The sequence below is a fragment of the Carassius gibelio genome, chromosome A3, assembly GCF_023724105.1.
Source record: "Carassius gibelio isolate Cgi1373 ecotype wild population from Czech Republic chromosome A3, carGib1.2-hapl.c, whole genome shotgun sequence".
NCBI classification, from domain to species: Eukaryota; Metazoa; Chordata; class Actinopteri; order Cypriniformes; family Cyprinidae; genus Carassius; species Carassius gibelio.
Genome location: NC_068373.1, coordinates 15,757,426 through 15,769,687, shown reverse-complemented (window position 1 = coordinate 15,769,687; position 12,262 = coordinate 15,757,426). Strand labels below are relative to the sequence as shown.

General features: G+C 36.4%; 1 protein-coding gene across 1 annotated transcript in view; it reads right to left on the bottom strand.

Annotated features, from left to right (window-relative positions):
• Positions 1-10,100, bottom strand: part of LOC127948901 (voltage-dependent T-type calcium channel subunit alpha-1I-like) — an 80,007-nt gene extending 69,907 nt beyond the window's left edge. Inside the window, exons 1-2 of the mRNA XM_052545738.1 lie at positions 9,992-10,100; positions 5,172-5,305 (exon numbers count right to left, since the gene is read on the bottom strand). Of these exons, the coding sequence (XP_052401698.1) occupies positions 5,172-5,305; positions 9,992-10,081 (224 nt within the window). The 5' untranslated portion in view covers positions 10,082-10,100. The remainder of the gene's footprint in view (positions 1-5,171; positions 5,306-9,991) is intronic.
• Positions 10,101-12,262: the final 2,162 nt, after the last annotated feature.

The following is a 12,262-nucleotide window of genomic DNA, read 5'->3' as shown; positions in this document are numbered from 1 at the left end:
ATGGCTCACACTGATTTTTCTCCCACTTTTTCTCTCTCACTAGATTTCTTTTCCTTCCTGCATGTCCATCATGAATTATTGAAAAGCTTTAGACCAGCAGGGCTTCAGGAAAACTCCTGGGTTTTACTCGTCACGACTCTTTCTCCCTCTTCCTTTTACTCAACCTCTTTCATTCTCTTTTGTCCCTCTAGTATCTCCCTTTCCCCTTTAAACACACACCTATTCTCTCTTCATTACTGTCCAAAGTTTATGATACCAATAAAATATGTGCTTCTCAATTGATGGAATTTACTGTTTTAAACATTGTTATTTATTAATATTTTGAATTAGTGTTTAATGTGATGTTGTCAAAGTTTTTTTTTTTTTTTCCTATTTAGAGTTAGTTTTACTAATTTACTCAATTATTTTACTCCGTTATTTAGTGTCCAAGGAAACATTTTAATTTACATTTTATTTCAATAGCAAAAAAGACAATAACAGTCAACAATAACAATGATGAAGACCAAAAATGCTTGAAAAAAAAAAAATGCTAAAAGTCATATGGCCAATCAAACTGCAATATTGTGGTGCAAATTAAGCTGTTGCTTGGTTAAAAAAAATAATAATTATCATTTAGACCATTAATTCGGTCTGTTTCTCATACAAAGATATCATATGGATTTAGAACACCTGGAATATAATATACAACTCTTATGGAGAACTTGTATGATGTATTTATAACATTTAGGCCTCACTGGCTTTAGTTATGTGAAAAAGTATAATCAGGATTGAAATTAAACAGAAAAAAAGTCATTAAAAGTCACATGGTTGCAGTATCACCATTCAAAAATTAGTTTCACTAGCATCATAACAGCGATGTCCCTGACTGCATCCACTCATTCTGATCATCTCATTTAATTTCAGTCTTGTAGAAAAATATATATTTTTTCATTTTATTTTGAATTTCCTCAATATGTTTACTTATTCACGCCCGGGCCTGCCGAAGGAGGCAGAGCCTGCAGCACTCCATCCATCACTTAATAAACACCTGCTAATCACATACAGAAGCTGGCCTTCTCATTAGCATGTATACATTATTCATTCATGCTGATTAGAATAGAGGATCAGAGAGGGGATTGGACAGCTAAGTCAAGAACACTACATGTTGAGTTATTTCATTTCAGAGTAAAACCAATGAGACTGGTGTATAATCGGACAACATTATAGCACTTTAAGTAGAGTTCTTCACAGTGTTTCTGATTACAAACAAAACAAATGACTCCATTTAGATGAATAAATGCAAGCTTTGGGTGAACAAGCACATACGTCCTCTGAGGCACAATTACACACTTATAGTCAAGTCAAATATTCTGGCAGAAGTCAGACTGACCAGGTTGGATGATCCGAAAATATCAGCCTTTTTTTTTTTTTTTTTTACAATCAGTGGAAATGTCAGACTGGCGATTGAAATGTCATATAAAGTGAGAATACCTAAGAGAGCAGGATCCCTCCCCTCTGCAAACACAATGACATTAACACGATTTACACAAACATGCTCTAAAAGCAAAAGAGTCTGAACCTCAAAGGCATCATGATGCCTACATGATGTCTTGAACCAGAGGGACACAAGAAGACATGCACAACTGAACTAGCCACATTTAGACCAATTTACCATCATAGACACGCATGCAATTTCACACACATACATAATTTCATTTAAACCTGCAGAAGGTCTTTCTACATCAAACATTCTTACAGATCCTGTACAGATAGACTTATAACAGTCTTTTGTATAGTTTGCATTACATGAAACTCATAGCACGGTACAAAACCAATCAATGCTAATTGAAAATTAGAGATGACACAGACATACAGAACCACAGATAGATAGAACTATACAGTATATAAGGACAGATACTATTATAAATATAATGCCAGAATGATTGATAAATAGATATTACGAAAGATAGAATGATAAAAAGAAATAAAGAAATACATAAATAGAGGAATGGACAGATGAATGAATAGACGGGTGCATAGATAAATAGACAGGCAGATGGAGAGAATAGTCTATACTTTTGTAATGAATATAGTCATTAGTCTATCTCCAGGCACCCAGGTGAGTCTAGTATAACTTCAGCAGTATAATTGAATTACAAATCAACCAAGCTGTGCCAAGCAGCAAGGGAACATGCCAGTGTGATAGAGGGAGGGAAATAGAAAATAAAGACAAAAAGAAAAGAGAAAAAGAAAGAAAAACAAATCACAGCATATGTGTGGTATTGTGGGGAGAGACATAAATAAACAGAGGCGAATCCTGAATAGAGGCTCAGATGGAGGACGAGAGAGAGAGGGAGAGGGAGAGATCTGGGCTGTTTCAGCACATCAATCAGAGTGTGTGTCTGTGAGAGTAATTAGCTGCCTGCCGATGGGCGGCCTCTCTCTAATTGTTCACTGCTTTGCTGCAGTCTCTGTCTCCTGCTCTTCCTTCATCTCCCTCACTTTCATGTACCGTCAGTCTCTAGAGTGTTCATGTGTGGGGTGTATATGTGTGTGTGTGTGCTGTTGTGTGCATCTTTTGAAACTGCAAAAATGATGACTCTTCTGGGGGTGTGGAGACAGAAGAAGAAAAGACAAACACACAGAGAGATGGGGACTAAAAAAAGGCAGTGAGGCAATCTAAGCTTGTGAGAAACACTGAGGCTGTGTGTGTGTGTGTGTTGGGGAGGCATGTAATCTAGGTGTGCATTTAGCGATAGCCTTACTGACTTCACCCACAATAGAAGGATTAGTCAAGAGTCAGCTAGAAAATATTACACACAGACACAGACATCCCACCTCAAAGAAAACACACACAGGAGAGGACTTGACGTAACAGGGCTTCTAATCCAGTGTTTACCAACCAGGTGTGCGTGTACCCCAGGGGGTACTTAGAAACATTTGGATTTTACTTTGTTAAACATTTCCTCGTCGCCTGGAAGTTACAGGCTCTCATTAAAATGTGCACTAATGGCGATGTAGTCGCTCGTGGGTGATATTTCATACTTGTTTAGCTCCAGAGGTTTTTAAATTCCACCATTCAAAGAGTGCAAATGACTTTACATTTGTTAAACATCCCATCTGGATTTCATTTTCAAATGATTTGCTGTAAGGACTTGCTCTGAGAATATTTCTGTATGATTGCCCCCAGAAGTGTCACTACTGTGAAAGACAAACAAGCGCAGGTGTCTTATTAAAGAGTGAAGAAGTAGCTTAGTTAGTTGGCTTTTCACATCGTCTTGATTGTTATAAATTAAGTAAAAGATTGGTCGACAATTTTACTATAAATTTTACTATAAAGACTGATAATTCTACATGATATGTAGTACAATATAAAATAAAATCAATACAATTCAGAAATCATTCTGCATAAAAAGTAGTTTTTGTCCCCGAAAAAGTTGGAATATTGCTGTAACGGGAATACTCAATATGCTCAAGCTTTCAATTTATTTAAATCAATTTATAATTCAGTAATTTGATGCAGTCATTAACTCTCACTCTCTCAGTGATGAATTACAAAGTAATATATTTGTTTGAAAGAAACAATAACTTTTATTCAGCAAGGATACATTAAATTGCTCAAAAGTGGCATTAAGGGAAAGTCGTGGCCTAGTGGTTAGATAATATGACTCCTAACCCTATAAGGTTGTGGGTCCGAGTCTTGGGCTGGCAATACCATGACTTAGGTGCCCTTGAGCAAGGCACTGAACCTCTAACTGCTCCTCGGACACCGCAGCATGAATGGCTGCCCACTGCTCCGGGTGTGTGTTCACAATGTGTGTGTGTTCACTGCTGTGTGTGTGCACTTTGGATGGGTTAAATGCAGAGCATGAATTCTGAGTATGAGCTGGGTAGATTACTTGAAAATTGTAATCCGTAACTGATTCCAAATTACATGACAAAAAAGAAAAAAAAGAAAAAAAAAGAAGTAGAAGTTTGTAAGGTAATCCATTACATTACAAATTTCAGGCAACCCTCCACACTGCGAGTTAATCACTCGCATATGCGACTAAATTTTACTCTGGGTGACTAAATTATGTCTATCATTAGCCATTGGCTAATAAATTATTAGATTGTACTCGCCATTTTGTGTGCTAGAGGCTATTGATGGAGTTTTGCTCTCCATCAGGCGATCTGTACCTTTTAATTTATTTCAATGGACGCACACCTCACCTGTATTTGACCTTTTATATGTCAAAAGATCAAGGGAACTTTGATTTCTAAGTTTATGGCCCCTTTTTTCAATGGTTTTCTTTCTTAGTAACATTTCATTTGTGAATTGTAAAAAATTCAGTGTTTCTTTCAGTGCTTTCCCTCATCAATACCTTCCCTCGAGCGTCGGTTGTACTTATTTATCTTAGTAAATACCCGCTTAGTAAATTTTGTAATTAGCTGTCCATCTTGATTTAAGAAGTTAAATAGTTGGAAGCCGGAAAAACTGGGTGCCCTGAACCACACTGAAAATATATATATATATATAATAATAATTGAAAGTTTTAGCACATTATAGCTGGTCTTCCAGCTTTGCTAAGGCTGGTGTTAAGATGGTTTAACTGATCAAACATGTGGTCTCCCAACCCGACCAGCTAACAAGCCCTCAAAATCCTTCTAAAACCCTCAGAAAAGATTGGTATATAACTAGTTTGGCCAAGCTGGGTGCCAAGAAAACCACCTTAAGCTGCTTTAACTGACAAAATTACAAAAATGTCAGCAATATGTGTGAATGACAAAGTTGTTTTATTCAAGGACAAGTATGGGAGAGACTAATGTCTGTCATTACACAAGGCCACATTAATGCCCATTATGTTATAATGAGTCTAATCTTTCACTCAGCAAATCCTGTCTGACCTAAAAAGAACTTGGGATTGGTATGCTCACTTTTACAAACCCTGTACAACCCTACAGTACTTGATTAGACATTTGGATGTCTAATTAAATTAGCATACAAAGGTAGATCTTTATGTTCTATAAAGAAAATGAAAAATTAAACATGTAGACACATTCTACACAAGCCAATTTCATAGAACATCTCATAGAATGCAGTTGTCACTACCGAGAAAAAAGATAAACCTACTCAGGGTTGCCCCAGATTCACCTGCAGCTAGAATGAATGGTGTGAGGAAAGTTAAAAAGGGAAACAGAAGTGCCCTTACCCTGCCATGACAATGAAAAAGTCCAGTCTGTTCCAAGTATCGCCAAGATAACAGCGACGGCCAAAGATCCCCAGAGCCACCATCTTCACCACCATCTCCAGTGCAAAGAAAATATAGATGAATGCATCGAATGCCTAAAAGATAGAGATGAGAGATCAACAAAGTCGCATGTATATCACATTGTATGGTTTAAAACACACGATATATTAAAATCTAGAGTTTTATTGAGACTATCACTCTAATGTGCACCAAAAACCTGACAAACACATCACAAATTTGTCAAATCAGATGCTCTCTAGAATGACAATGTCCTTTCTCCCAAATACCACCAATTCTCAATATTCTTCTTCAAGTTGTAAAACCAAGTTCAAGTTGTTCACATTTAAATAAATTCTTAACAATAATAATAAAGAAATAATTAATAATTTGAATAAAAATAAGAAATAATAACCTTTTTTTAGGGATGCACCAAATGTTCGGAATAAATTGTACCAAACAATGACGTGATGCGATCAAATGTCAACCCGCATAGAGTGAGAGGCGAAAGAGAAAGATACAAGAATCTTTGTCAGAGAAAGACGTAAGAATCATTTCAAGCACCGACAGCGAGAGACTGTTTAGTACTGCATCACATGTCTTTAATGAGAAGAGAAAGGGGTAACTGTTACTGGTTACTGTATGATGATTGAAATCACGAAATGACCTCAAACAATTAGTAAATAAACTGCAGAACGTTGTGTTTTCTAATACACGCACAAATTGCATGCATTTTGACAGTGCTGCATGAACTCGCAGCGGATTTGCTTGTTAACCAGGGTTCAAAGTCCAAAGCGCAAGGAAAATCTGAGCTGAATTTTTATGATTTTTTACAAGGCATTTGACAATGCAATACATGTGATGTATTCATAATGAGACTCATTAACAAATCTGCTGTTGTCAACAAAAAGCAGCAGTTAGGTCTTCCCATGAGTTTCCACCAAAACAAAGGTTGAGAAAAAGCAAGAACTCCATCAACATTAATAAATGTTGCATTGTAATTTTACTGATTTTCTGAAAAAATAAAAACAGTAATGATGATAATAATTACAATATCTCTGTTACTGTAATACCTTTATCATAACATTCACACATAGTTTTCAAATTGGGATCTGTAATATTTTCTAATGTTTTAAAATAAGTCTCTTCTGCTCAACAAGGCTGCAGTTATTTGTACAGTACTGTAAAACAACAACAATAATAATAATAATAATAATAATAATAATAATAATAATAATAATAATAATAATAATAATAATAATATATGCCTGATTCAAGAAGGGGGTCTGGTGGCTTTGTTGGTATAATCTCTGCTAGAATGTAAAAAAAAAAAAAAAAGTTCAGTACTAAATATTTTTTAATATGGTTATTTTAATTTTTTTAATTTGTTGAAAAGCAAGACACAACTGTAAAAAGCAAATTTTGGCTACTTGCAAAATACATGGGGGGAAAAACTCAAAGAAATGTCTTTTCGGGGCATCCCCAACTTTTTGGGAAAACAGATGCTGCATTATATTAAGTCTTTCACTTGCTGGCTAATTGCAAAGGCTGATGCTTTTGAGGAAAAAGGATGTTCAAAAAAAGTCACTGAAGTCAAAAGCTGAATGAGCCTGAAATGAAAGGGCTTTCAAGAACCCTTGCATAAGTGAACAATTTATTATGAAGTCCAGTCAGCACCCAGCCTGTTCAACCTTACTTCACCTGACCCCGGACGCCCCACCCTGGATTTCATTTCCCAACCGTCGCTGAGATGACTGATGTTCAGAGCAGATGATCCATTTGACAGAAAGCATTTCTTTCATAAACAATTGAGTCATGCGAGTACACAGACTTAAAGAGGGCTGTTAATTAGCTCCTTACAAACACCCCGACGAGTGATTGTCACTGTCAAATCCCTGCAGCGTTCTCATTACGATGCCACAGATATAGCTGGGATTTCGAGCGACTGATTACACAGACCATTCAAGCCGCGATCGCCCTCATCAATGGCTTTGTTTCTGCTCTCATGTTGGTCACTCGTTCAGTTTTTAAGTTCAACCCTGTAGGGATAATTATAATGATGTGAGAAGTGTAATTTTCTTGCACACGCATGCAGAAAATAGAACGTCTGTTACGTTGTGCCCCTTAGTCTCAGTCACTTTGCATGTTCCCAGTTGCCAAGCAGAATTGATACAGATTTCAGCGTGCTTATGTGTGATACAGGGAGGAGGCAGTTGGGCAGCGATGCCAATATGGATGGCCGCCAACATGAACAATGGAGAGTTTGAAACCAGCCGGTGTGGGCTAGAAGAACAGCACTGGTTTAAGATCCCCTGTGGGACCAGAGGATGCAAACCTCCTGGCGCCAAGAGGACGCTTCCTCTAAAGCTACCTTCTTCCACGTGCCATACCTGACATATGGCTCTCTATACGAGTCCGTACACACACAGCAAGCAGGAGAGAGACAGACTTTCGTTCCTGCCCACACAGTTTTCATTTCAATCCTTTCTTTTTGTTTTGCAGTCAATCCAAAAAGCTAATGTGAGAAATATTGCAATGCAGACCTTAATTTGCATTTCTCTCTTCAAACTCTTTTTACACAATGAGAGTACAGCTGTGAACAGCAAGAGCTCACTGAGGGAATACTGTCAGCCATCTTGACTGATAAAATATTGAGTCATGGCTCTCGCTCCATTTCAGCTGTACCTATGAGAAGGTAAAGCTGACGTCTGATGGCTCTGGCCCACTGTAACATGAGCCACTTTCACAGGTAAGCCTGAGATATGAGGTAAGCTCACAGTCAGCATTATTTGTTAATTGGGATATGCACTGTGGAAAGTGATTGGGAATTGCTTTAAAACTCATTCAATTTGGTGGAGGCCTAGTCATTAGGAGAAGATCTCAATAACGTATCTCTTGGACTAAAAACCTATAAGATGACTTACAGTCATGCATACATTGGTGAAAATTATGAAAAGAAAATAGGGGAAAATACTAGTACTATTTCAACTGATATCTGAATGTGAAAGTCATCATTTGCTTTTACATTTATTTAGTTTCATGTTGTTCCAAACCCATACAGATGACTTTCTTCCAAGTTCAACAGAAGAATTGTACTGCTTGCTCTTTCCCCTCCGATTACAATAAATGGTTTTAAAAATCTGAGAAAATCATAAAATTGGTTTATACAACATGTGTTTTATTTTTCAAGTCCTCTTAAGCCAATTTTGAACTGCAAAAATGATTCTGACATTCCTGTCATGAACTTGCAAATGCAATTAACGGTACTGTAGATGTAAAGGTTTTCACTTAATAACTTAAATTTAGATCTGTTCGTGCTTAAACCTAAGACTTCAGCAGAAGATAAGGAATATAGTGTCATAATATAGTTTCATAATATAGCTGTCATATCTATCCCCTTTTATCATACTTTGATGGTGTGATAAAACGCTTAAGCTGCGTCCCAAATGACACAATATACACAAATAGTCTGATAGCCTCTCCCCCTTTGCTAGTAATTAAAGCTGCGACAGTTGAGTGCATGAAGTGTCCAACATTCCACACTTCATTTTTTGGGTTAATTAAGTGCATCATCCAGGTATTTAAAGTGCACTTTATCTTTTGGGAATTTTCAGTGTGAATGCACTACTCACACTATAAACACTAAAAAAAATGCATAGAATAGTGCATAAGTTAGCAATCTGGGACCTTTAGTCTACCTTCAGTGTACCAACTGCATCATTCCAAACATTTGGAGCAGAGCTGTTGGCAATGATTTTTCTAACACAACAATCATATACGTTTTTATGTGAGGTCTCTGCACAGACTCCCTGGACCCAGCCGTTGCATCCAGGCAAGCTAATGAACACAGCAGGGCTCTTGGGAGTATGAATGCATGGAGAGTTTAGAGGACACATAAAAACATCCCCAAAGCTCCTAAAAGATGACATAAGCAATTAAAGGCCATGCTCTGTCAACACAACCCCCCCCCCCCCCACTCCCCAAGTTCTGTCCGCTTCGTCAACCTCTCAGAGTCAGAGAGAGAGCCTCATTAACCACAGAGTCCAAAAGGGATGATTATAATAAATGGAGGGAAAGAAAGGAGGAAGACTGTGTCTTGAGACAAGATGGGCCGGCAATCTGTGTATGATCCTTAAATTCTCAGTAACTGACACACAATAAATTGCGTCTTGACAAGGCACATTAACATCATACAGGGATGCTCTGTTGTATCAGGGTTGATTTTATATATCTCTAAAGAGACAAATACAGATTTTCTGCTCCAAAACCTACTGAGCTTTCTATGAAGACAACATTTTAAGGCATCTTAGGTTTGGTCCTGCTGTGATGGCTATTCAAAAAAGTAACTTTTAATTTATGACTCCTATGTTTCCATGTGGTATTGGATTATTAAAGACTGCTGTTTTGAAGAACTCCCCATTCCTTGCTCCCTGAGTGAATTGTGATAGCCTTAGCTTAGTCATGATTTACTCACCCTTATGTAAGTTAAGACCTTCGGTTAATTAAATTAAGATAATTTTAATCCCTTAGAGGTTTCCATACTCTGAAAGTCTAGTTAATCAAACATTAGAAGATCCAAAAAAGTTATAAAGGCGTCATAAAATGAGACCACATCAAATACTTGTTTAATCAAAGACTTGTGAAGAGATATTGAGAAACAGATTTAATTTAGTCTAATGTTTTGGGTGTGTAATGACAGACCATTTGTTCTATGACTTTTAGGATGCTGCTCTCAGTATGTTTTGGAACAGAGCTAGTTTGTTTGTATATGTGTCCACACTGACCTGTAGAATCTGACAGCGCTCCGAGGTGCAGTCGATGTTCTCGCAGGGCTGGTACATCCCCAGAGTGACACAGTTCAGCAGGATCACCATGATGCTGATGCGCTCGAACCACGTGAGGAAGCATATGTCAAGGCTAATATTTATCAGCAGACAAGTAAATACAATAATACACGAAATTATACTTTTATTATAATTTGTTTTATTAGGTGTTTACCTTTGGGAAAATTAAATTCTAGGACATGCACTACAGGGTCAGTAAGGTTTTTATTTTGAAGGAAATTATTCAGCAGGAGCAATTAAGACATTTCTATTGTTACAAAATATAATGTTTCAAATAATTTGTTTTATTGAACATTCTATTCATTAAAGAATTCTGAGAAAAAAATTATGTGAAACTCAAGATAATATTATATATTATTATAATATTATTTTAAAATAAATATTATATAATAATATTGTATATTATAAAATATATTAACATATATTTTAATCATACAAAAGAATATTAGCTTTTCAGATTTATCTTATATTATTAGCTGTGTTTGGGGTTGATTTATCACACCATTTTTTGCTAAATCTAAAAATAAATAAATACATAAAAGTTCCCGAATTTGCTTTATAAGCATAAACATAAAAACTTGTTTATTGTATATATATATATTACTTTGGCATGAAATGATAAATTATATCTTCAATGTACAGTAATCTCAATTACAAATTACTTAACAAACACTGAATTGGACCAATCCAAAGAAGTCTCCACTCAATGAATGCAATCTTCACAGCAAAAGCACATCACAAAGAAACACAAAATACACTGAAAAGGCATTTTTCTCCCCCTCCTCCCTCAGGCCTCTTCACTAAACCTCTACAAGCCTCATCTCTTCACCTTTATGGACCATTCCTCTTGTTTCTCATCTCTAATGCCTGTCTTTTATTTCATTTTCCTGAAACCTCTTCTAGTGTTGAAATGCATTAGCCACAGAGCAAAAGGGCTGCTGATTTTACTTTGTGCTGGATCTAACAGCACTATGCATTATTCAGTTAATTAGGAACTACCAAAAATGACTTCTGGCATTCAGTATAAAGTGATTTTTGTGCAATTTTTCTATCTTTTTATGCTTTTATTTTATTCTTTTTTTTCTTTAACCACATCTAAATTTTCAATGGGAAAAAAAGTACATTTCAGTATCCATGTGTTGTTAGACTAAGGGATTTGCCACCGTATTGGACACACTCTGAACCTGGGTGTGTAATATTGTAAAAAGCCTTGCAGGCTTGTGTTCCTGCTTTAATCATTAGAATGGAGACCACAACTCCCATAGGGCTTAAAGCAAGCACCCGCATCATGCTGCAAAGTGTTCACTATGGTTACTGCAGGAAATTGTTCCTTTCTTTTTTATATTATTGTGGATACATCATCAGGTTCTAAGGCAAGCTTTTGGCAGAGGGAAAATAGCAACCACAGAATCACTTAAATGACATTAAAGGGACAGGAGCACAGAATCAATCTCACAGTACACTGTACAGGGGTTGGGGTTGGGGGGGGGGGGGGTGAAGAGACAGGAAAAGAAAGAGAACGAGTCAAGGCCAATAGATTGACAGAAACATGGCCAGTTTATTTAAAGATAGATGGGAGGAAGTCTGACGGGGTGTGAAATGAGACAATCAGATGCACACAGTGAAACATTTCACTTAAAGAAGTTATTGGAGAAAAAATGTAGAGATAGTTACGGTAGGATCAGTGAGGATGGGGATTTGCAGCCGATTTTGCTTGAGGACCTGATCTCACTTTGGATATCTAGTGGCAACCAAACACAGTACCAGCGATGTTTATCATACAGAGGTGAATAAAAATGTCCTTAAAAACCAAATGCTGGAATTTATTAAAAGGGCCATGTAATGAAGAAACAAAATGTTCTTGATATTCACACATATAAGAGGTCATTTTTGTATTGTTAAATTATATACGAAATGATTTACCTGTACTCTCTCCCCATGTTAACGGAGAACAAATAATCTTTTTTTTTTTTTTTTTTTTTTTTGTCTGTAGAAGTCATCCGAGTCATGTAAAATGCATAATTTGGCTGTCAAATAAACAGGATCTGAGTGCAGGTTTATTAATGATGAATAAACAGAAGGTAACCTAGAAAGCACAAACATTTTAGGTTTACATATATTATCAGCACTGTAACAATAAAAAGGTGGCTGCAATGTTGCATTTTAAATAAAAAAAAAAATAATAATAAAAATAAAAAGAGAGATTCAAAA